The following is a 23,325-nucleotide window of genomic DNA, read 5'->3' as shown; positions in this document are numbered from 1 at the left end:
TCTTACCCAAGGCGCTGAGAATCATAAGGAAAAGAGGAGTGAGAACAATACTCATTGTTCCGGATTGGCCAAGAAGGACTTGGTATCCAGAGCTGCAAGAAATGCTCACAGAGGACCCATGGCCTCTGCCTCTAGGGCAGGATCTGTTGCAGCAGGGACCTTGTCTGTTCCAAGACTTACCGCAGCTGCGTTTGACGGCATGGCGGTTGAACGCTGGATCCTAGTAAAAAAAAAAAAAGGGATTCCGGATGAGGTTATTTCTACGCTGATAAAGGCTAGGAAGGACGTGACGGCTAAACATTATCACCGTATACAGCGAAAATATGTTGCTTGGTGTGAGGCCAGGAATGCCTCTACAGAGGAATTCCAGCTGGGCCGTTTCCTTCACTTCCTACAGTCGGGCGTGACTTTGGGCCTAAAAGTGGGGTCCATTAAGGTCCAGGTTTCGGCCCTATCCATTTTCTTTCATAAAAAACTAGCTTCTCTCCCTGAAGTTCAGACGTTTGTAAAGGGAGTGCTGCATATTCAGCCCCCTTTTGTGCCACCAGTGGCACCTTGGGATCTTAACGTGGTGTTGAGTTTCCTGAAATCTCACTGGTTTGAGCCACTTAAGACCGTGGAGTTAAAATATCTCACGTGGAAAGTGGTCATGCTATTGGCCTTAGCTTCGGCTAGGCGTGTGTCAGAATTGGCGGCTTTGTCATGTAAAAGCCCCTATCTGGTTTTCCATATGGACAGGGCAGAATTACGGACTCGTCCGCAATTTCTGCCAAAGGTGGTGTCATCTTTTCATTTGAACCAACCTATTGTGGTGCCTGCGGCTACTCGTGACTTGGAGGATTCCAAGTTACTAGATGTAGTCGGGGCTTTGAAGATTTGTGTAGCCAGAACGGCTGGAGTCAGGAAAACTGACTCGCTGTTTATCCTGTATGCATCCAACAAGCTGGGTGCTCCTGCTTCAAAGCAGACTATTGCTCGCTGGATCTGTAACACGATTCAGCAGGCTCATTCTGCGGCTGGCTTGCCGCCTCCAAAATCAGTTAAAGCCCATTCCACAAGGAAGGTGGGCTCTTCTTGGGCGGCTGCCCGAGAGGTCTCGGCATTACAGCTTTGCCGAGCAGCTACTTGGTTGGGTTCAAACACTTTTGCAAAGTTCTACAAGTTTGATACCCTGGCTGAGGAGGACCTTGTGTTTGCTCATTCGGTGCTGCAGAGTCATCCGCACTCTCCCGCCCGTTTGGGAGCTTTGGTATAATCCCCATGGTCCTTACGGAGTCCCCAGCATCCACTAGGACGTTAGAGAAAATAAGATTTTACTCACCGGTAAATCTATTTCTCTTAGTCCGTAGTGGATGCTGGGCGCCCGTCCCAAGTGCGGACTTCTTCTGCAATACTTGTATACAGTTATTGCTTAAATAAGGGTTATGTTATGGTTGCATCAGGTTTGTCTGATGCTCTGTTGTTGTTCATACTGTTGACTGGGTATGGTTATCACAAGTTATACGGTGTGATTGGTGTGGCTGGTATGAGTCTTACCCTGGGTTCCAAAATCCTTTCCTTGTAATGTCAGCTCTTCCGGGCACAGTTTCCTTAACTGAGGTCTGGAGGAGGGGCATAGAGGGAGGAGCCAGTGCACAGCAGTAGTACTAAATCTTTCTTAGAGTGCCCAGTCTCCTGCGGAGCCCGTCTATTCCCCATGGTCCTTACGGAGTCCCCAGCATCCACTACGGACTACGAGAAATAGATTTACCGGTGAGTAAAATCTTATGATTTTTATATATATATATATATATATATATATTCCTGTATTTCCCACTTTCTGATTATCTTCCATCGATTGATTGGAAAAAATCCTCACTCAATCCCAGGTGAAATCAATAAAAAAATCAATGTGAAATATGGCCTGGGGCAAATATCTGGGGGTTGAAGGCTGCAAATACCTGTTCCATGAATGACATCACCAGGCGACCTCCATCCTGGCCTCTTATACTGGAGGCTGAGGTATGCAGAGTAAGGAGCTGACATTATCCATTCCTATCAGCTCATCATCAACAGGTCACAGTGTCAGGATTTCCCGGTTGTATATTCAGCCAGAAGAGGAGCAGGAACTATTGCACTTTTCATTTGATATCTTGGATTGGTTGTCAGAGTAGTGTAATGCATTACTAATGGTTTTATGCTGTGCCCATTGTTACTCTGCCAGACAGCTAATGCTCCATGCTACAGAAAATAATAATGATGATAACTTCTTTCCTACCATAATACAGAATAGGTCCAGGCAGCACATACATGTGTCTGATGTATTCTCTATTACATGTTCTGCAATAAAGCTGAAGGCGCTAAATAAAATTGTTTGGATTCAAGAGTGCAGCCAAACAATCATCATAAATTTATATTTGGGCAGGAAATACGAAGCTCGGGAAAGGGAATAGAGAGCCAGGATAATACAAAGGTGTTGCAAGGAGAAAGGGATCTAGAGAGAGAAAAGAGAGAGCGGCGGAAAAAAGAGAGAGCATGTAGGGGGTAAGAGAGAACGGAGGAGAAAAGAGAGAACGGAGGAGAAAAGTGAGAGCATGTAGGGGGTAAGAGAGAATGGAGGAGAAAAGAGAGAACGAAGGAGAAAAGTGAGAGCATGTAGGGGGTAAGAGAGAACGGAGGAGAAAAGAGAGAATGAAGGAGAAAAGTGAGAGCATGTAGGGGGTAAGAGAGAACGGAGGAGAAGAGAGAGCATGTAGGGGGTAAGAGAGAACAGAGGAGAAAAGAGAGAGCATGTAGGGGGTAAGAGAGAACGGAGGAGAAAAGAGAGAACGGAGGAGAAAAGTGAGAGCATGTAGGGGGTAAGAGAGAACAGAGGGGAAAAGAGAGAGCATGTAGGGGGTAAGAGAGAACGGAGGAGAAAAGAGAGAACGGAGGAGAAAAGAGAGAACGGAGGAGAAAAGTGAGAGCATGTAGGGGGTAAGAGAGAAAGGAGGAGAAAAGAGAGAGCATGTAGGGGGTAAGAGAGAACAGAAGAGAAAAGAGAGAGCATGTAGGGGGTAAGAGAGAACAGAGGAGAAAAGAAAGAACAGAGGAGAAAAGAAAGAACGGAGGAGAAAAGTGAGAGCATGTAGGAGGTAAGAGAGAGCGGAGGAGAAAAGAGAGAACGGAGGAGAAAAGTGAGAGAATGTAGGGGGTAAGAGAGAATAGAGGAGAAAAGAAAGAGCATGTAGGGGGTAAGAGAGAACAGAGGAGAAAAGAGAGAGCATGTAGAGGGTAAGAGAGAACGGAGGAGAAAATAGAGAACGAAGTAGAAAAGTGAGAGCATGTAGGGGGTAAGAGAGAACGGAGGAAAAAAGAGAGAACGGAGGAAAAAAGAGAGAACGGAGGAGAACAGAGAGAGCATGTAGGGGGTAAGAGAAAACAGAGGAGAAAAGAGAGTGCATGTAGGGGGTAAGAGATAACAGAGCAGAAAAGAGAGAATGGAGGAGAAAAGTGAGAGCATGTATTGTAGGAGGTAAGAGAGAACATGTAGACGACAAGAGAGAGCGGAGGAGAAAAGTGAGAGCATGTAGGAGGTAAGAGAGAGTGGAGAAGAAGAGAGAGAACATGTAGACGACGAGAGAGCGGAGGAGAAAAGTGAGAGCATGTAGGAGGTAAGAGAGAGTGGAGAAGAAAAGAGAGAACATGTAGACGACAAGAGAGAGCGGAGGAGAAAAGTGAGAGCATGTAGGAGGTAAGAGAGAGTGGAGAAGAAGAGAGAGAACATGTAGACGACAAGAGAGAGCGGAGGAGAAAAGTGAGAGCATGTAGGAGGTAAGAGAGAGTGGAGAAGAAAAGAGAGAACATGTAGACGACAAGAGAGAGCGGAGGAGAAAAGTGAGAGCATGTAGGAGGTAAGAGAGAGCAGAGAAGAAGAGAGCATGTATGAGGTAAAAGACCGGAAAAGAGAGAGAGAACATGTAGGAGGGAAGAGAAAGTGGAGAAGAAGATATAGAGCCTGTAGGCCATAAGAGAGAGCAGAGAAGAAGAGAGAGAGAGCATGTATGAGGTAAAAGACCGGAGGAGAGAAGAGAGCATGTAGGAAGGAAGAGAGAGCGGAGGATAAGAGAGAGCATGTAGGAGGTAAGAGAGAGCAGAAGAGAAAAGAAAAGAGAAAGCCTAGGAGTAGAAAGGAGAGAGCTTGGAAGATGCAGGAGAGAGCTAGGAGGTAAAAGGTAACAGCATGTAGGAGAGAGGTGAGAGCTAGGAGGAGAACGTCGAGAGCTAGGAGAAAGAGAGCATGTAGGAGAAAGGAGAAAGCATGTAGTAGACAGGAGAAAGCATGTAGGAGAGAGGTGAGAGCTAGGAGGAGAAAGAAGAGAGCTAGGAGGAGAAAGAAGAGAGCTAGGAGGAGAAAGAAGAGAGCTAGGAGGAGAAAGAAGAGAGCTAGGAGGAGAAAGAAGAGAGCATGGAGGAGAAAGGAGAGAGCTAGGAGGAGAAAGAAGAGAGCATGGAGGAGAAAGAAGAGAGCTAGGAGGAGAAAGAAGAGAGCTAGGAGGAGAAAGAAGAGAGCTAGGAGGAGAAAGAAGAGAGCATGGAGGAGAAAGAAGAGAGCATGGAGGAGAAAGAAGAGAGCTAGGAGGAGAAAGAAGAGAGCTAGGAGGAGAAAGAAGAGAGCTAGGAGGAGAAAGAAGAGAGCTAGGAGGAGAAAGGAGAGAGCATGGAGGAGAAAGGAGAGAGCATGGAGGAGAAAGAAGAGAGCTAGGAGGAGAAAGAAGAGAGCTAGGAGGAGAAAGAAGAGAGCTAGGAGGAGAAAGAAGAGAGCTAGGAGGAGAAAGAAGAGAGCATGGAGGAGAAAGGAGAGAGCATGGAGGAGAGAAGTGAGAGCATGGAGGAGAGAAGTGAGAGCTAGGAGGAGAAAGAAGAGAGCTAAGAGGAGAAAGAAGAGAGCATGGAGGAGAGAAGTGAGAGCTAGGAGGAGAAAGATGAGAGCTAGGAGAAAGCATGTAGGAGAAAGGAGAGAGCATGTAGGAGACAGGAGAGAACTAGGAGGAGAAAGAGAGCATGTAGGAGACAGGAGAGAGCTAGGAGGAGAAAGAGAGCTAGGAGGAGAAAGAGAGCATGTAGGAGAAAGGAGAGAGCATGTAGGAGAAAGGAGAGAGCATGTAGGAGAAAGAGAGAGAGAGCTAGGAGGAGAAAGGAGAGAGCATGGAGGAGAAAGGAGAGAGCATGGAGGGGAAAGGAGAGAGCATGGAGGGGAAAGGAGAGAGCATGGAGGGGAAAGGAGAGAGCATGGAGGGGAAAGGAGAGAGCATGGAGGAGAAAGGAGAGAGCATGAAGGGGAAAGGAGAGAGCATGTAGGAGAAAGAGAGTATGTAGGAGAAAGGAGAGAGCATGTAGGAGAAAGGAGAGAGCATGGAGGAGAAAGGAGAGAGCATGTATGAGACAGGAGAGAGCATGGAGGAGAAAGGAGAGAGCATGTATGAGAAAGGAGAGAGCATGAAGGGGAAAGGAGAGAGCATGTACGAGAAAGGAGAGAGTATGAAGGGGAAAGGAGAGAGCATGTACGAGAAAGGAGAGAGCATGGAGGAGAAAGGAGAGAGCATATAGGAGAAAGGGAAGAGCTTGGAAGATACAGGAGAGAGCTAGGAGGAGAAAGAGAGAGCATGGAGGAGAAAGGAGAGAGCATGGGATGAGCTTAGGAGGAGACAGTGATTTTGAGGATGTAAAGTGCTGCTGGAGAAGAATTTAGTAAACTGGGAAACGTCCTCAGACCTATTTGCTGATGTATTTTCTATGTTTATGTTGGGTGGTCTGGATACTGTGATAGTTATTTGCAGCCGCCCACTTAGCAGCCGGACTTTTCCAAATTTGACTCCCAAGGAGGTGAAAAGGGGTAAAATGTTCCACAAAGCAAACCTTTGCCCGGGTGAGACCGGGCACATCAGCTAGTTACATATCCTTCTTATTATTAGTGTTTATAGAGAACGGACACTTTATGCAGCGCTGTACAGAAAATCCTCAGCCCTCATTAGACACAGCACTGAGCTAACAGGATGCCATTTTTTCTGTTTTCCTGGACACTGGGGGGCGCTGTCATTCCCCACTCATATAAATACATTAGAGATGCACACTTTGCCCTCAGCACACTTACAGGTAATTAAAGAACACACAGAAACTATGGAATATTTCTCTATATATAATGTGACTGGTGAGTGACTGTTTTGCAGAGAAGGACTATTACAATCTGTGTGAGAAGCAGCCTATCGGGAGGCTCCTGTTCCGACAGTTCTGCGAGGCGCAGCCGGAGCTCGAGTGTCTGATCCACTTCCTGGACGCTGTGGTAATATTGAGCCCCCCTCCGCGCTCTGCTACTGTACTGAGACCTCAATGTATGGGAGAATATCATGAAGATATAAATCAGTCTTTAGGGACTTCACTGCCGTAGATCGAGGGACAAAACGCGCTGTATATGATAAATGGTGCTCCAGCCAATCAGCTCTTAACGGGCATGTGTTTGAAAAATGACAGTTGAGAGTTGATTGGCTGGATCACCATTTATCATATGAAGTGAGTTTTATCACTCGTTGTTTAATGGGCTCTTACCATCTTTCTGCTCACGATAACGCCTACACGACCTACAGTATCTTACCATCCAACCACTCGCTATGATAAATCTCTTACCCATTTTACCAACTATCTGCTCCCAATAACACCTACACAACCTATCTTACCATCCAACCACTCCCTATGATACATCTCTTACCCATCTTACCAACTATCTGCTCCCAATAACACCTACTTCCTATCTTACCATCCAACCACTCCCTATGATACATCTCTCACCCATCTTACCAACTATCTGCTCCCAATAACACCTACACAACCTATCTTACCATCCAACCACTCCCTATGATACATCTCTCACCCATCTTACCAACTATCTGCTCCCAATAACACCTACACAACCTACCTTACCATCCAACCACTCCCTATGATATATCTCTTACCCATCTTACCAACTCTCTGCTCCCAATAACACCTACTTCCTATCTTACCATCCAACCACTCCCTATGACACATATCTTACCAACTCTCTGCTCCCAATAATACCTACACAACCTATCTTACCATCCAACCACTCCCTATGACACATCTCTTACCCATCTTACCAACTATCAGCTCCCAATAACACCTACACAACCTATCTTACCATCCAACCACTCCCTATGACACATCTCTTACCCATCTTACCAACTCTCTGCTCCCAATAATGCCTTCACTGCCTATCTTACCATCCAACCACTCCCTATGATACATCTCTTATCCATCTTACCAACTCTCTGCTCCCAATATACCTACACTACCTATCTTACCAACCACTCCCTATGATACATCTCTTACCCATATTACCATCTTTCTGCTCCCGATAACGCCTACATGACCTACAGTGCATCCAGAAAGTGGGGGTAATTCCAAGTTGATCGCAGCAGGAAATTTTTTAGCAGTTGGGCAAAACCATGTGTACTGCAGGGGAGGCAGATATAACATGTGCAGAGAGAGTTAGATTTGGGTGGGTTATTTTATTTCTGTGCAGGGTAAATACTGGCTGCTTTATTTTTACCCTGCAAATTAGATTGCAGATTGAACACACCCCACCCAAATCTAACTCTCTCTGCACGTTATATCTGCCTCCTCTGCACTGCACATGGTTTTGCCCAATTGCTAACTAAATTCCTGCTGTGATCAACTTGGAATTACCCCCAGTATTCACAGTGCTTCACTTTTTCCACATTTTGTTATGTTACAGCCTTATTCCAAAATGGAATAAATAAAATTTTCCCCTCAAAATTCTACACACAATACCCCATAATGACAACATGAAAAAAGTTTTTTTGAGATTTACTTTGTTGATGCGCCTTTGGCAGCAATTACAGCCTCAAGTCTTTTTGAATATGATGCCACAAGCTTGGCACACCTATATTTGGGCAGTTTCGCCCATTCCTCTTTGCAGCACCTCTCAAGCTCCATCAGGTTGGATGGGAAGCGTCGGTGTGCAGCAATTTTTCAGATCTCTCCAGAGATGTTCAATTGGATTCAAGTCTGGGCTCTGGCTGGGCCACTCAAGGACATTCACAGAGTTGTCCTGAAGCCACTCCTTTGATATCTTGGCTGTGTGCTTAGGGTCGTTAGGGTGTGGTATGTTAAGCTGGCGGTCGGACTCCCGGCGGCCAGCATACCGGCCCCGGAATCCTGACCGCCGGCATACCGACAGCTGGGCGAGCGCAAATGAGCCCCTTGCGGGCTCGCTGTGCTCGCCACGCTGTGAGCACGGTGGCGCGCTACGCGTGCCACACTATCTGTTCTCCCTTCAGGGGGGTCATGGACCCCCAAAAGGGAGAAAAGCTGTCGGTATGCCAACGGTCGGGATTCCGGCTCCGGTATGCTGGTCGTCGGGAGCGCGGCCGCCGGCAAACTGAAGACCACCGGGGTTGTTGCCCTGTTGAAAGATGAACAGTCGCCCCAGTCTGAGGTCAAGAGCGCTCTGGAGCAGGTTTTCATCCAGGATGTCTCTGTACATTACTGCATTCATCTTTCCCTCTATCCTGACTAGTCTCCCAGTTCCTGCCACTGAAAAACATTCCCACAGCATGATACTGCCCCCACCATGCTTTCACTATAGGGATGGTATTGGCCTGGTGATGAGCGGTGCCTGGTTTCCTCCAAACATGACGCCTAGCATTCACGCCAAAGAGTTCAATCTTTGTTTGATCAGACCAGATTTAAAAAAATTCTAATGGTCTGAGAGACCTTCCGGTGCATTTGAGCAAACTCCGTCTGGGCACTCTACCATACAGGCCTGATTAGTGGATTGCTGCAGAGATAGTTGTCCTTCTGGAAGATTCTCCTCTCTCCACAGAGAAATCTGACAGAGTGACCATCGGGTTCTTGGTCACCTCCCTGACTATGGCCCTTCTTCCCCGATTGCTCAGTTTAGACGGCTGTCCAGCTCTAGGAAGACTCCTGGGGGTTCTGAACTTCTTCCATTTATGGATGATGGAGGCCACTGTGCTCATTGGGACCTTCAAAGCAGCAGATATTTTTCTGTACCCTTCCCCAGATTAGTGCCTCAAGACAATCCTGTCTCAGAGGTCTACAGACAATTCCTTTGACTTCATGCTTGGTTTGTGCTCAGACATGCACTGTGAAGTGTGGGACCTTATATAGACGGGTGTAGTATGGTATGCCGGCGGTCGGGCTCCCAGCAACCAGCATACCGGCGCCGGGAGCCCGACCGCCGGCTTACCGACAGTGTGGCGAGCGCAAATGAGCCCCTTACGGGCTCGCTGCGCTGCGGGCACGTTGGCCTTGCTATTTTATTCTCCCTCCAGGGGGGTCGTGGACCCCCACGAGGGAGAATAAGTGTCGGTATGCCGGCTGTCGGGATTCTGGCGCCGTTATACTGTGCGCCGGGATCCCGTCAGTCGGCATACTGAAGACCACCCCTCTAGACAGGTGTGTGCCTTTCCAAATCATGTCCAATCAACTGAATTTACCACAGGTGGTCTCCATTTAAGCTATAGGAACATCTGAAGGATGATCAGTGGAAACAGGATGCACCTGAGCTCAATTTTGAGCTTCATGGCAAAAGCTGTGAATACTTATGTACATGTGATTTCTTAGTTTTTTATTTTTAATAAATTAGCAAAAATCTCAAAAAAACTGTTTTCTCGTTGTCATTATGGGATATTGGGGGTAATTCCAAGTTGATCGCAGCAGGATTTTTGTTAGCAATTGGGCAAAACCATGTGCACTGCAGGGGAGGCAGATATAACATGTGCAGAGAGAGTTAGATTTGGGTGGGGTGTGTTCAATCTGCAATCTAATTTGCAGTGTAAAAATAAAGCAGCCAGTATTTACCCTGCACAGAAACAATATAACCCACCCAAATCTAACTCTTTCTGCACATGTTATATCTGCCCCCCCCCTGCAGTGCACATGGTTTTGCCCAACTGCTAAAAAATTTCCTGCTGCGATCAACTTGGAATTACCCCCATTGTGTGTAGAATTTTGAGGGAAAAATTAATTTATTCCATTTTGGAATAAGGCTGTAACATAACAAAGTGTGGAAAAAGTGAAGCGCTGTGAATACTTTCCGGATGCACTGTATCTTACCATCCAACCACTCCCTATGATACATCTCTTACCCATCTTACCAACTCTCTGCTCCCAATAACACCTACACGACCTATCTTACCATCCAACCACTCCCTATGATACATCTCTTACCCATCTTACCAACTCTCTGCTCCCAATAACACCTACTTCCTATCTTACCATCCAACCACTCCCTATGATACATCTCTTACCCATCTTACCAACTCTCTGCTCCCAATACTACCTACATGACCTATCTTACCATCCAACTACTCCCTATGATGCATCTCTGACCCATCTTACCAACTCTCTGCTCCCAATACTACCTACATGACCTGTCTTACTATCCATCAACCCTTTTGCACATCTCTTGCTCATCTTACCAGTTATACTCCCTGTTACGTACCTCATACCTACCTTACCATTCTCTTTAGTTTTATAGGACAGGTAGCACCTCCTGTTCTCCACACAGTACATTTCATCCATTCTATTCTCCTCCAGGCAGAGTATGAAGTTACGCCGGATGAAAAACTAGGAGAAAAGGGAAGAGAAATAATTCTGAAATACCTCACCCCAGAGGTAAGTTACAGGGGTCACCAGTCAGTGCCCCCGATGTAGACTGGAAGTCCTGGGAAATGGTTACATTGTGAATAGTAATGAGGATCTGGGACATACTGTGTAACCCGTCACCCCCAGACCTCACCGCTCATCTACAATAGCAATATCTTTTACTGGGTATGGGTCATAGGGTTGACCACACGTATGTCGACTACTATTGGTCGACAGTGACTAGGTCGATACCTGAAATAGGTCGACGCGGTCATTAGGACGACATGAGCAAGGTTGACTTGGAAAAAGGTCAACATGAGTTTTTAAAAAATGTTGGTGTCGTTTTCTTCTTTAAGTGATCGGGAACCCGAATTAGTGCACCGTGTCCCCTCGGGTGGTATTCAGTATACCGCTGGTTGGGATCCTGGCGCAGCGTGGCGAGCGTAGTGAGCCCGCAAGGGGCTCATTTGCGCTCGCCCTGATGCCGGCGGTCGGGATGCTAGGCGCTGGGAACCTGTCCGCCGGCATAATATATCCGCTACCGCTGCACTCGGCACAGGTTACTATTCTCCAATCATAGTAACCTGTGCCTGATCGTAAAGTATAAAAAGGTTAAAAAAGTTTTTAAAAAATGTGAAAAACTCATGTCACCATTTTACCATGTCGACCTAGTGACCATATCGACCTAATGCATGTCGACCACTAGTGGTCGACCTAATGACTGTCGACCTAAGTGTGGTCAGCCTAACGACCGTATACCTTTTACTATGGTGTCAGCCCTAGGACATACTTCATTCCTGTCCATTGAGTTGGCCTCAGCCAGAGATTACACAGTCCACACTACACCCGCACACTCCGTCCCCTCCACAGACACCCACCCTGTAAAAGGCTGACACATTTCCTTTCTCTCATTACCCTCATTAAACATCATACTGCTTACTCCCTGGATGTCAGGGAGACTCCCGGAACTAGTGCTTTTCTCCCTAACTCCCTGAAGAGTTTAGCAATCTGCCAGCAGCCGGGCTGGTGTCATAGAATTTGCCAGACCAGCAGGAATAATGGCAGATGCAGCAATATTATCTCACAGATGTATGTGACGCTAATAGTAATGTGAATGGCAACGTCTACATGCAGAGCATTACCATTGCAGGCCAGGATGTAGGGAATGAGCAGGACAGGAGGTGGGGAATGAGCAGGTCAGGAGGTAGGGATTGAGCGGGGCAGGAGGTGGGGAATGAGCAGAACAGGAGGTAGGGAATGAGTGGGACAGGAGGTAGGGAATGAGCAGGGCAGGAGGTGGGGAATGAGCAGAACAGGAGGTAGGGAATGAGTGGGACAGGAGGTAGGGAATGAGCAGGGCAGGAGGTAGGGAATGAGTGGGACAGGAGGTGGGGAATGACCAGGACAGGATGTAGGGAATGAGCAGGACAGAGGTGGGGAATGAGCAGGACAGGAGGTAGGTAGTGAGATGGACAGAAGGTAGGGAATGAGCAGGACAGGAGGTAGGGAATGAGCGGGATAGGAGGTAGGGAATAAGCGGGACAGGAGGTAGGGAATGAGCAGGACAGGAGGTAGGGAATGAGCAGGACAGGAGGTAGGGAATAAGAAGGACAGGAGGTAGGAAATGAGCAGGACAGGAGGTAGGGAATGAGCAGGACAGGATGTAGGGAATGAGCAGGACAGGAAGTAGGGAATGAGCAAGACAGGAAGTAGGGAATGAGCACGACAGGAAGTAGGGAATGAGCACGACAGGAAGTAGGGAATGAGCGGGATAGGAGGTAGGGAATGAGCGGGACAGGAGGTGGGGAATGAGCAGGACTGGAGGTATGGAATGAGCAGGACAGGAGGTAGGGAATGAGATGGACAGGAGGTAGGGAATAAGTGGGGCAGGAGGTAGGGATTGAGCGGACAAGAGGTTGGGAATGAGCGGGATAGGAGGTAGGGAATGAGCAGGACAGGAGGTAGGAAATGAGCAGGGCAGGAGGTAGGGAATGAGCGGGACAGGAGGTAGGGAATGAGCGGGACAGGAGGTAGGGAATGAGCGGGACAGGAGGTAGGGAATAAGCGGGTCAGGAGGTAGGGAATGATCAGGACAGGAGGTAGGGAATAAGTGCATCAGGATGTAGGGAATGATAATCCTGATCAGATAATGAGCAGGACAGGAGGTAGGGAATGAGCGGGGCAGGAGGTAGGGAATGAGTGGGACAGGATGTAGGGAATGAGCGGGACAGGAGGTAGGGAATGAGCAGGACAGGAGGTAGGGAATGAGCGGATCAGGATGTAGGGAATGAGCAGGACAGGAGGTAGGGAATGAGCTGGACAGGAGGTAGGGAATAAGAAGGACAGGAGGTAGGAAATGAGCAGGACAGGAGGTAGGGAATAATCAGGACAGGAAGTAGGGAATGAGCGGGACAGGAGGTAGGGAATAAGTGGATCAGGATGTAGGGAATGAGCAGGACAGGAAGTAGGGAATGAGATGGACAGGAGGTAGGGAATGAGAAGGACAGGAAGTAGGGAATGAGCAGCACAGGAAGTAGGGAATGAGCAGGACAGGAGGTAGGGAATAAGTGGATCAGGATGTAGGGAATGAGCTGGACAGGAGGTAGGTAATGAGCTGGACAGGAGGTAGGGAATAAGCAAGACAGGAAGTAGGGAATGAGCACGACAGGAAGTAGGGAATGAGCACGACAGGAAGTAGGGAATGAGCGGGATAGGAGGTAGGGAATGAGCGGGACAGGAGGTGGGGAATGAGCAGGAATGGAGGTATGGAATGAGCAGGACAGTAGGTAGCGAATGAGCAGGACGGGAGGTAGGGAATGATTAGGGCAGGAGGTAGGGAATGATTAGGGCAGGAGGTAGGGAATAAGCGGATCAGGAGGTAGGGAATGAGCCGGACAGGAGGTAAGGAATGAGCTGGACAGGATGTAGGGAATGAGCAGGACAGGAAGTAGGGAATGAATGGGACAGGATGTAGGGAATGAGCGGGACAGGAGGTAGGGAATTATCAGGGCAGGAAGTAGGGAATGAGCAGGACAGGATGTAGGGAATGAGCAGGACAGGAGGTAGGGAATGAGCGGGACAGGAGGTATGAGATAGGGAGTACTCCATAGCCTACGTCACTCATCTCCATAAGACAATGAGACACAAAGTTTAGCTGGAAGTTTCCAGGTAACATCTATGGGGGAACACAAGATGAATGCTGTGATCCTGTTGGGATAGTGTCTTACATGCTGTTCTCTTCTCTAGTCACCAGTTTATGTCTCTGAAGTCGGACAAGATATTGTCCACCAAATGGAGGAGAAACTGGAGATCAGCCCATACAAAGAGATATTCTGTCACTGTGCACAGTAAGTGTCCTTTCATCAGGGGGCTGTTATCAGTAAGTACTACTTACAGCAATTGTCACCATCACACCTCCACGCAATAACCTATAATATACCAGGGATAATATACCTGCCAATGTCCCTCCATAGGGTGCGTGTCTGTACAGTGGGAACAGGTAGCGTATCTGCATACCTGGGACAGCTGGAAGCTGAGACACGTTGGGATCATACAGTTAGATGTCTGTGACATAGGACAATATTATAGTGAGTGACATGCTCCTTCTTCTCTCCGTGAGACAGATCTGTGTATGACTTCCTGAGCCGAGAACCCTTCCAGTGCTACCTGGAGAGCATGTACTACGACCGGTTCCTGCAGTGGAAATGGCTGGAAAGGTAAGTGACCCAACACACAAACAGCTCACATGGGATATCTACACCAGTAACGCTGATACCACCTCGTCTACCATCTCACCCTCCGCTGGCAGGGCACTGCCATGATGATCTGTGCCAGGGTACTGGCAGTACTGACGGCTGACTTTTCTTCCAGGCAGCCAGTGACCAAGAACACCTTCCGCCAGTACAGAGTTCTGGGAAAAGGTGGCTTCGGGGAGGTGAGTCCCAGCACTGAGCGCAATCACATGGCGATAACTTTATAGCAGTCATAACGTTCAGCGCAGTATGGGGGAGAGATGCATATTGTTACTACTGTCCTTTATTTTTAGGAAAGGGTCATTGCCAGCACAGTTTATTTAGGTCTATCTCATTCAATGCAAGGTCTTTCTTGGGATGTACAACAAAAGTTAGAACAGCCCCAACAGTGCACAAGGGCAGCTAATAGGGCAGTATCCTTAGAAGAGGCTTTTCCAACCTCTGAAATATTGTGCAAAAAAGGAAAATGATACAAAGAATAATACTTCACCAGCGCCCTTCTCTGTTATCCACGGCGTGATCCACTTCTTGTTTTTGGTACAGATCTCCTATTTAGGAGGCACTCCCATTCATACTATGGAGTTAGTACCGGGAAAAGAGGTGAAGTGAAGAGAACATAGTGTGATACCGTAAAAAACTAATTTAATACACCACACTTTTAAAATACAAACATTTAAAATTTCTCATCAGTGGAAAGTACACTGGTATATAAAAAAACAACATATGTCACATGAGACAAAAATCGTATGCTAATGAGTCCACCCTCATGGAGTGGCAAAAGTAATGGCTGATTACTGGCTCCCGGTGAGAACTGGCATGCGTCAGTTCTTATGCGCATGAAGCTCCAGACTATCTCGCCAGGCTACAGCAAGGGGATCTTCTGGTTTTCAGTACTCGCCCGGGTGTCGGCTCAGTCCACAAACATCAGCATCCACGTGTAGGGGGTCAATATGCAGAGCACCCACGCGTTCCGACCCTCCCCGGGTCTTTCTCAAGGTTAACTCCAATGTGAATATCTCACAAGCATTAGTTCTCCGGTTTTATCCCTATCCTACAAATCTTATTGGTCCCAGCACAGCTGATCCCTATACATGCAATCACCTAAAAGTCCGTGATGATTCAGTGATCGGACCATTTCCTAACGACAGGATGGTTTACCTAGCAACCCCAATCATAGTGCACCTCCTGGATGTTCATGTGATCATAATCACAGACTACCTCAATCCCCGCCCCGCACTTCCGCATAGTCGCGGTCACGTGGTCCCCGTCTCCAGTGACGCGACTACGTTATGATGTAGACGCGCCTCCTTCTCATCAAGCCGCACTGTGTACTAATATATTCAAGCGTGACACATCTCTAAACACCTCCTCCTTTGGTCATGTGACAGGTGTTTCTCTTCACAGCTACACTTGTTGCTATACGGCGGTTGTCATGGAGACCGTCTCTGGGTCGGGGGAAATCTTTTCTCACTGCTGATCGTGCACATCGTTCCTTAGTCCATCAGGACTACTGCGAGGGTAGAACGTGGTCTATGCACACTAGAAAGACAGCGGATACATATTAGAATACAATGATATATATATAGTGAACCATGTGTTGTCACATATCATATTAACATGGCTAGACATACACGGAACTATGCCACCACCGTGAAGATGTTTAAGTGGCAAAGAGGAGATAGACCTAAAGAAACCATTTGATTTCAAAATCTATATTTAGGCCTCCTGGATGTAGAGTCCCCAACTCATAGATCATCTTCATCTCTGCCTTTGCTAACTGTTGTGTCAAATTTCGTCTCCGCCAATGTCCCTTTACCCATTTGAGGCCCACAAACCGCTTGACAGCGTCGATGGAGCACCCATGTTGTTTCTTGAAATGATCAGAGAGGGTGTGTGTCTCCAGGCCCTTTCTGATGTTTCTTAAGTGCTCTCCCAACCGCACCTTTAGAGGCCTAGAGGTTCTTCCAATATAGAACCGGTTGCACTCACACTCAATGGCATACACCACGTTTTTGGTTTTGCATGTGATGAAGTCCCTGATCTCGGACTTCTTCCCATTAATGGTCACATCACAAGTTTTACTTTGATCTTTCATTTTAAGCTCCCTACATGCAACACAATTCATACACCTATGGAAGCCTTTGGTCTTAATACCTGGCCGTACAGTCGAGGGTAGGGCACTCCGCACCAGGCTGTTACCCAAGTTAGGTGCTTTTCTGTAGTTGCTTTTTTGGTTTTGTGGGGAGCTGTGGTCCCAAAATGGAATCCTTCTGTAGGATCCCCCAATGTTTAATGATTTTTTTTTCAATGGATTGGGACTGATTATTATATGTGGTCACAAAGGCCTACTTGAAGTTTCCCTGACCCTCCTCTTGTCTGATCTTATCTTTCCTCTCTAAAAGGAGGTTCCTATCTATTTCATCCACCTCCCTAATTGCCTTTTCTACTACCTTGTTTTATATCCGCACGAGACAATCTTAGTCTGCATTCCTCCTGCTTGTTTTAAATATACATCCTTATTTGAGCAGTTTCTCTTCACCCTTTTTAGTTGTCCTGCCGGTATAGTTTGTAACCAGTTTGGATGGTGACAACTGCTGGCATCAGTGTAACTCAAGGAATCCGTCGGCTTTGTATAGTTCTTAGTTTGGATATTATTTTCCTCCACATATATTGTTATATCTAGAAAATTTATTAATTCCTTACTAATTGTGAAGGTGAACTCAATGTTCAACGGATTGTTATTTAGGTAAAGACAAAACTCGTTTAAGGATGTTTCATCTTCCTGCCATGCAAAAAAGACATTGTCTATGTATTCGGACCAGGACACCAAGCTCGCCCCAAATCGATGGTCACTCCAAACATGTTCAGCCTCCCAACTGCCCATGAACATGTTGGCATAACTTGGGGCAAACTTGGTGCCCATTGCGGTCCCGACCTTCTGTAAATAGAAGTCATCTTTAAAGGAAAAATAGTTGTTTTGGAGTATAAACATAACTCCCTCTATAATGAATTCTTGTACTCCTTCATCTAATGTACTCTCCTGTAAAAACCTTTGTACTGCCTTAGTCCCCTCTTTATGGTCTATGATGGTATATAAGGACCGTACTTCAGCCGTGACCATGATGTAATCCTCCTGCCATTTGATTTTTTCTATTACCCTTAATGCATGGGAGGTATCTCTCAGGTGTGATTTGTTAGAGAGAATCAACGGCTGGAGATGGTAATCTATGAATTCAGATAACCCTGCCATTACAGAATCGATCCCGGATACTATAGGTCTCCCCGGGGGATTGTTAAGATCTTTGTGTACTTTGGGGAGAACATAAAGCATCGGGATCACGGGTTCATGGTTGATGAGGAATTTCTGTTCCTTTTCACTTATGACCACCCTACTCCTGAACTTATCAATTAGATGTTTCATTTTGTCCATAATGTTGTTTGTGGGATCAGACCTTCATTTATGGTAAGTGGTTCTGTTGTCTAGTTGACGCATTGCCTCAGCCGCATATTTAGTTCTATCCATGAGGACTCCCCCCACCCTTATCGGTGGGTTTAATGATCACATCTGGAAGATCTCTTTCATTTTTGAGAGCCTGTCTTTCCTTATGAGTTAAATTATACTTTTTATTACTCATGTTGATTTTATTCAAATCATTGTGCACCAGGGTATAGAAGGTTTCCAGGAAACGGCCATTCATATGTGCAGGGTAAAATACTCATTTGGGTTTAAAAGGGGTCATGTCCGCTTGTTCCACTATATCTAAAGTACCTATTTCTTTGCTTATCAAAAACTTTTTTATGGTTAGTTTTCTGATATATTTTTGTAGGTCAACAAAGGTGAAGAATTTATTGATTGTATTAGACGGGGAATATTTGGGTCCCTTTTCTAGGACTGAAATTTCTCCTTTAGTAAGGAGGTGTGAGCTTAAGTTAAAGATTTTAACCTTGCCTTCTTCTGGCTTAACTTCCTTTTTCTCATCTTTCCTATCTTTTTTTCTTTATTTTCCCCTCTTTTCTTCCTAAATTCTTTCCTACGCAAAAGTTGTTTTGTTCTTTTTTTAGCCATTTCCTCCCCTTGTGCCTCTTTTTTTACATGTGATCATCTGTACCAATTCCTGTCCAGGTTCCATCCTAAAAAAGGAGTCCGTGATTTGATTTTCCTCATCTTGTAATACCCGAAATCTATTGGGTGTCCTCATTTCTTATTTAGGAGTTTCTATCTCGAATCTCCTCCTGTCACCAATGTCTCTTTGACTCCAATGGAAACAAGGTTCTCTATTACGGGGTGTGAGATTGTATCCCCTTTCCCTTCTATTTGGGTCATGATTCCCAAACATGCCGGGGTTCTCTTCACCCTCATATGGGGGTGATCTCTCTTTATTACGCCACTGTAGTGTCCTATTTTTTTCATATCTGTCTCCCCCCCTTCTTCCATATTGTACTGGTTTTTCCTAGGTGGGGGGATCTGTGTAACACATTTCACCAATGTGTCTTCCTTCTTACTATCCTGATTCCTAGTCTCTCTAAGTCTCACTCTATCTCTAATAAACTTCTTAATCTTACGGTCTACTAATACTTTCTCTTTCTTACTGATGCTTAGTTCTATTTTTTTCTCTAGATCTTTATATTCCCTTCTATCCATGAAAGGTGTCGTCCACTCCCTATAGGTTTTACGTGGTCATTCCGAGTTGTTCGCTCGTTAGCAGTTTTTAGCAGCCGTACAAACGCTATGCCGCCTCCCACTGGGAGTGTATTTTAGCTTAGCAGAAGTGCGAACGAAAGGATCGCAGAGCGGCGGCAAAGATTTTTGTGCAGTTTTAGAGTAGCTCAATACCTACTCAGCGCTTGCGATCACTTCAGACTGTTCAGTTCCTGTTTTTTGACATCACGAACACGCCCTGCGTTCGCCCAGCCACGCCTGCGTTTTTCCTGGCACGCCTGCGTTTTTCTGAACACTCCCTGAAAACGGTCCGTTGACACCCAGAAACGCCCTCTTCCTGTCAATCACTCTGCGGGCAGCAGTGCGACTGAAAAGCTTCGCTAGACCCTGTGTGAAACGACATTGTACGTTGCAATAGTATGATGCGCGTGTGCATTGCGCCACATACGCATGCGCAGAAGTGCCATTTTTTTGCCTTATCGCTGCACAGCGAACGAATGCAGCTAGCAATCAACTCGGAATGACCCCCTTAATCTCTTCTTCTAGTTTACTTACAGTAGTTCCTCCTTTCTCTCTTGGATAATAAGGGTAATTAAATTAAATTAAATGAACATTCTTTAAGTATGGTTTCCCATTTATTCTTAAAAGCATCGTTAGCAGTAGTGAATGAGGACGTTTTTGTGATTAAGAGTCCTTTTGGAATCATCTGGTGGAAGACTTACCTTTCCAAAGTGACTGTCTCCCACCAGATCCTATTTTCCAATTTTCTCATCACATTGTCTAAGTCCTCATCCACCACTGAAACATTTTCTCCGTCCTCTTTGAAAACATTATCTAGAACGATTTTTCTATTTTCTCTATATTTGTACATAATGCAGCACTACAGGAACTGAAATAGTGGTAAAAACAACTAGCATGTACAACAAAAGTTAAAATAGCCCCAACAGTGCGCAAGGGCAGCTAATGATGCAGTATCCTTGGAAGAGGCTTTCCATCCTCTGAAATATTGTGCAAAAAAGGAAAATGATATAAAGAATAATATATCACCAGCGCCCTGCTCCGTTATCTACGGCGTGATCCACCTCTTGTTTTTCGTACAGATCTCCTATTTAGGAGGCACTCCCGTTCATACCATGGAGTTAGTACCGGGAAAAGAGGTGAAGTGAAGAGAACATAGGGGGTCATTCCGAGTTGTTCGCTCGCAAGCTGCTTTTAGCAGCTTTGCACACGCTAAGCCGCCGCCTACTGGGAGTGAATCTTAGCTTATCAAAATTGCGAACGAAAGATTCGCAATATTGCGAAAAGACTTCTCTGTGCAGTTTCTGAGTAGCTCGAGACTTACTCTGCCAGTGCGATCAGTTCAGTGCTTGTCGTTCCTGGTTTGACGTCACAAACACACCCAGCGTTCGCCCAGACACTCCTCCGTTTCTCCAGCCACTCCCGCGTTTTTCCCAGAAACGGTAGCGTTTTTTCACACACTCCCATAAAACGGCCAGTTTCCGCCCAGAAACACCCACTTCCTGTCAATCACATTACGATCACCAGAACGAAGAAAAAACCTCGTAATGCCGTGAGTAAAATACCTACCTGCATAGCAAATTTACTTGGCGCAGTCGCACTGCGGACATTGCGCATGCGCATTAGCGACTAATCGCTCCGTTGCGAGAAAAAAATAACAAGCGAACAACTCGGAATGACCCCCATAGTGTGATACCGTATAAAACTAATTTAATACACCACACTCTAAAAATACAAACATTTAAAATTTCTCATCAGTGGAAAGTACACTGGTATATAAAATAACAACATATGTCACATGAGACAAAAATCGTATGCTAATGAGTCCACCCTCGTGGAATGGCAAAAGTAATGTCACATGACGAAAGGAGGAGGTGTCTAGAGATGTATCACGCTTGAATATATTAGTACACAGTGCGGCTTGATGAGAAGGAGGCGCGTCCCTATCATAACGTAGTCGCGTCACTGGAGACGGGGACCACGTGACCGCGACTATGCGGAAGTGCGGGACGGGGATAGAGGTAGTAGGTGATTATGATCACATGAACATCCAGGAGGTGCACTTTGATTGGGGTTGCTAGGTAAACCATCCTGTCGTTAGGAAATGGTCCTAGCACTGAATGATCACGGACTTTTAGGTGATTGCATGTCTAGGGATCAGCTGTGCTGGGGCCAATAAGATTTGTAGGATAGGGATAAAACCAGAGGACTAAGGCTTGTGAGATATTCACATTGGAGCTAACCTTTCTGGGTGGTAAAAAAATACGTTCACACCATCACCAAATAATTATCACCCATGATTTCAGCAGGAAGAAATGTAATTTGGAAGTCCGGTTCCCCATATAGAATCCTCCCCTCCTATTCTATGCACCCAAACTGGCCTGGAGAAGCACGAGGACCCACTTTCCCTCTGTCGTGTCTATGGGCCCAGAGCTGCAGAATTAGAGGGAAGGGTACTGTACGACCTCCTAATGGCATATTGCCAATGTCTGTGCCCACAGAGGGGACCCGGGTAGCCAGCGGTAAGAAATCTTCCTCATCACCCTTATAAAAGGTTTCACTGCCCCAAACTCCAGAACACTGCGTTTTATTATTTTCTTCTGTTAATATGCTGTTTCCATGGCCAGAAATATGTATATGTATTTATAGAGAAGGTAGGATATAGGATGACAAAATCAGAGTGGGAATGGGAATGTGGCCTGACTGATAACAAGGTGACAACCTGTTATTGGCAGGTGTGTGCGTGTCAAGTCAGAGCCACTGGAAAGATGTACGCTTGCAAACGGTTAGAGAAGAAGAGGATCAAAAAGAGGAAAGGCGAATCCATGGCTCTTAATGAGAAACAAATCCTGGAGAAAGTCACCAGCAGATTTGTGGTAAGTACCTGGATGTACTAAGGCACACCACCAACCCCAGATCCTCTCCTCTAGCACCTACCTAGATGTCATAGGGCACACAACTAACCCCAGATCCTCTCCTCTAGCCCCTACCTAGATGTCCTAGGACACACCACTAACCCCACATCCTCTCTTGTAGCCCTTACCTGTATGTCCTAGGGCACACCACCAACCCCAGATCCTCTCCTCTAGCCTCTACCTGGATGTCCTGGGGCACACCACTAACCCCACATCCTCTCCTCTAGCCCCTACCTGGATGTCCTAGGGCACACCATTAACTCCAGGTCCTCTCCTCTTTCCAATACCTGGATGTCCTAGGACACACCACCAACTCCAGATCCTCTCCTGTAGCCCCTAACTGGATGTCCTAAGGCACACCACTAACCCCAGATCCCCTCCTCTAGCCTCTACCTGGATGTCCTAGGCACACCACTAACCCCAGATCCTCTCCTCTTGCCCCTACCTGGGTGTACTAGAGCACACCACCAACCCCAAATCCTCTCCTCTAGCCCCTACCTGGGTGAACTAGAGCACATCACAAATCCCAGATCCTCTCCTCTAGCCCCTACCTAGATGTCCTAGGACCCACCACCAACCCCAGATCCTCTACTCTAGCTCCTACCTGAATGTCCTAGGGCACACCACTAACCCCAGATCCTCTCCTCTATCCAATACCTGATGTCCTAGGACACACCACCAACCCCAGATCCTCTCCTGTAGCCCCTACCTGGATGTCCTAGGGCACACCACTAACCCCAGTTTCTCTCTTCTATCCAATACCTGGATGTCCTAGGACACACCACCAACTCCAGATCATCTCCTCTATATCCTAACTGGATGTTCTAGGTCACAATACTAACCCCAGATCCTCTCCTCTAGCCAATACCTGGATGTCCTAAGGCACACCGCCAACCCCACATTCTGTCCTCTAGCCCTAACTGGATATCCACCAACCCCAGATCCTCTCCTCTAGCCCCTACCTAGATGTCCTAGGGAACACCGCCAACCCCAGTTCCTATCCTCTAGTCCCTACCTAGATGTCCTAGGGCACACCGTCAACCCCAAATCCTCTCCTCTAGACCCCCTACCTGGGTGAACTAGAGAGAGCACATCACCAATCCCAGATCCTCTCCTCCATCCAATACCTGGATGTCCTAGGACACACCACCAACCCCAGATCCTCTCCTGTAGCCCCTACCTGGATGTCCTAGGGCACACCACTAACCCCAGTTTCTCTCCTCTATCCAATACCTGGATGTCCTAGGACACACCACCAACTCCAGATCATCTCCTCTATATCCTAACTGGATGTTCTAGGTCACAACACTAACCC

The 23,325-nt window shown here is 46.7% G+C and overlaps 1 protein-coding gene across 1 annotated transcript in view; it reads left to right on the top strand.

Moving 5' to 3' along the window:
• The window catches only part of GRK5 (G protein-coupled receptor kinase 5), a 269,390-nt gene that overhangs the window by 153,649 nt on the left and 92,416 nt on the right, over positions 1 to 23,325 (top strand). The window contains exons 3-8 of the mRNA XM_063962703.1: positions 6,189 to 6,301; positions 10,618 to 10,695; positions 13,912 to 14,012; positions 14,289 to 14,381; positions 14,536 to 14,599; positions 21,831 to 21,971. Of these exons, the coding sequence (XP_063818773.1) occupies positions 6,189 to 6,301; positions 10,618 to 10,695; positions 13,912 to 14,012; positions 14,289 to 14,381; positions 14,536 to 14,599; positions 21,831 to 21,971 (590 nt within the window). The remainder of the gene's footprint in view (positions 1 to 6,188; positions 6,302 to 10,617; positions 10,696 to 13,911; positions 14,013 to 14,288; positions 14,382 to 14,535; positions 14,600 to 21,830; positions 21,972 to 23,325) is intronic.

The sequence above is a fragment of the Pseudophryne corroboree genome, chromosome 3 (assembly GCF_028390025.1).
Source record: "Pseudophryne corroboree isolate aPseCor3 chromosome 3, aPseCor3.hap2, whole genome shotgun sequence".
Classification (NCBI taxonomy): Eukaryota; Metazoa; Chordata; class Amphibia; order Anura; family Myobatrachidae; genus Pseudophryne; species Pseudophryne corroboree.
This window is presented reverse-complemented; position numbering and strand designations above follow the sequence as displayed.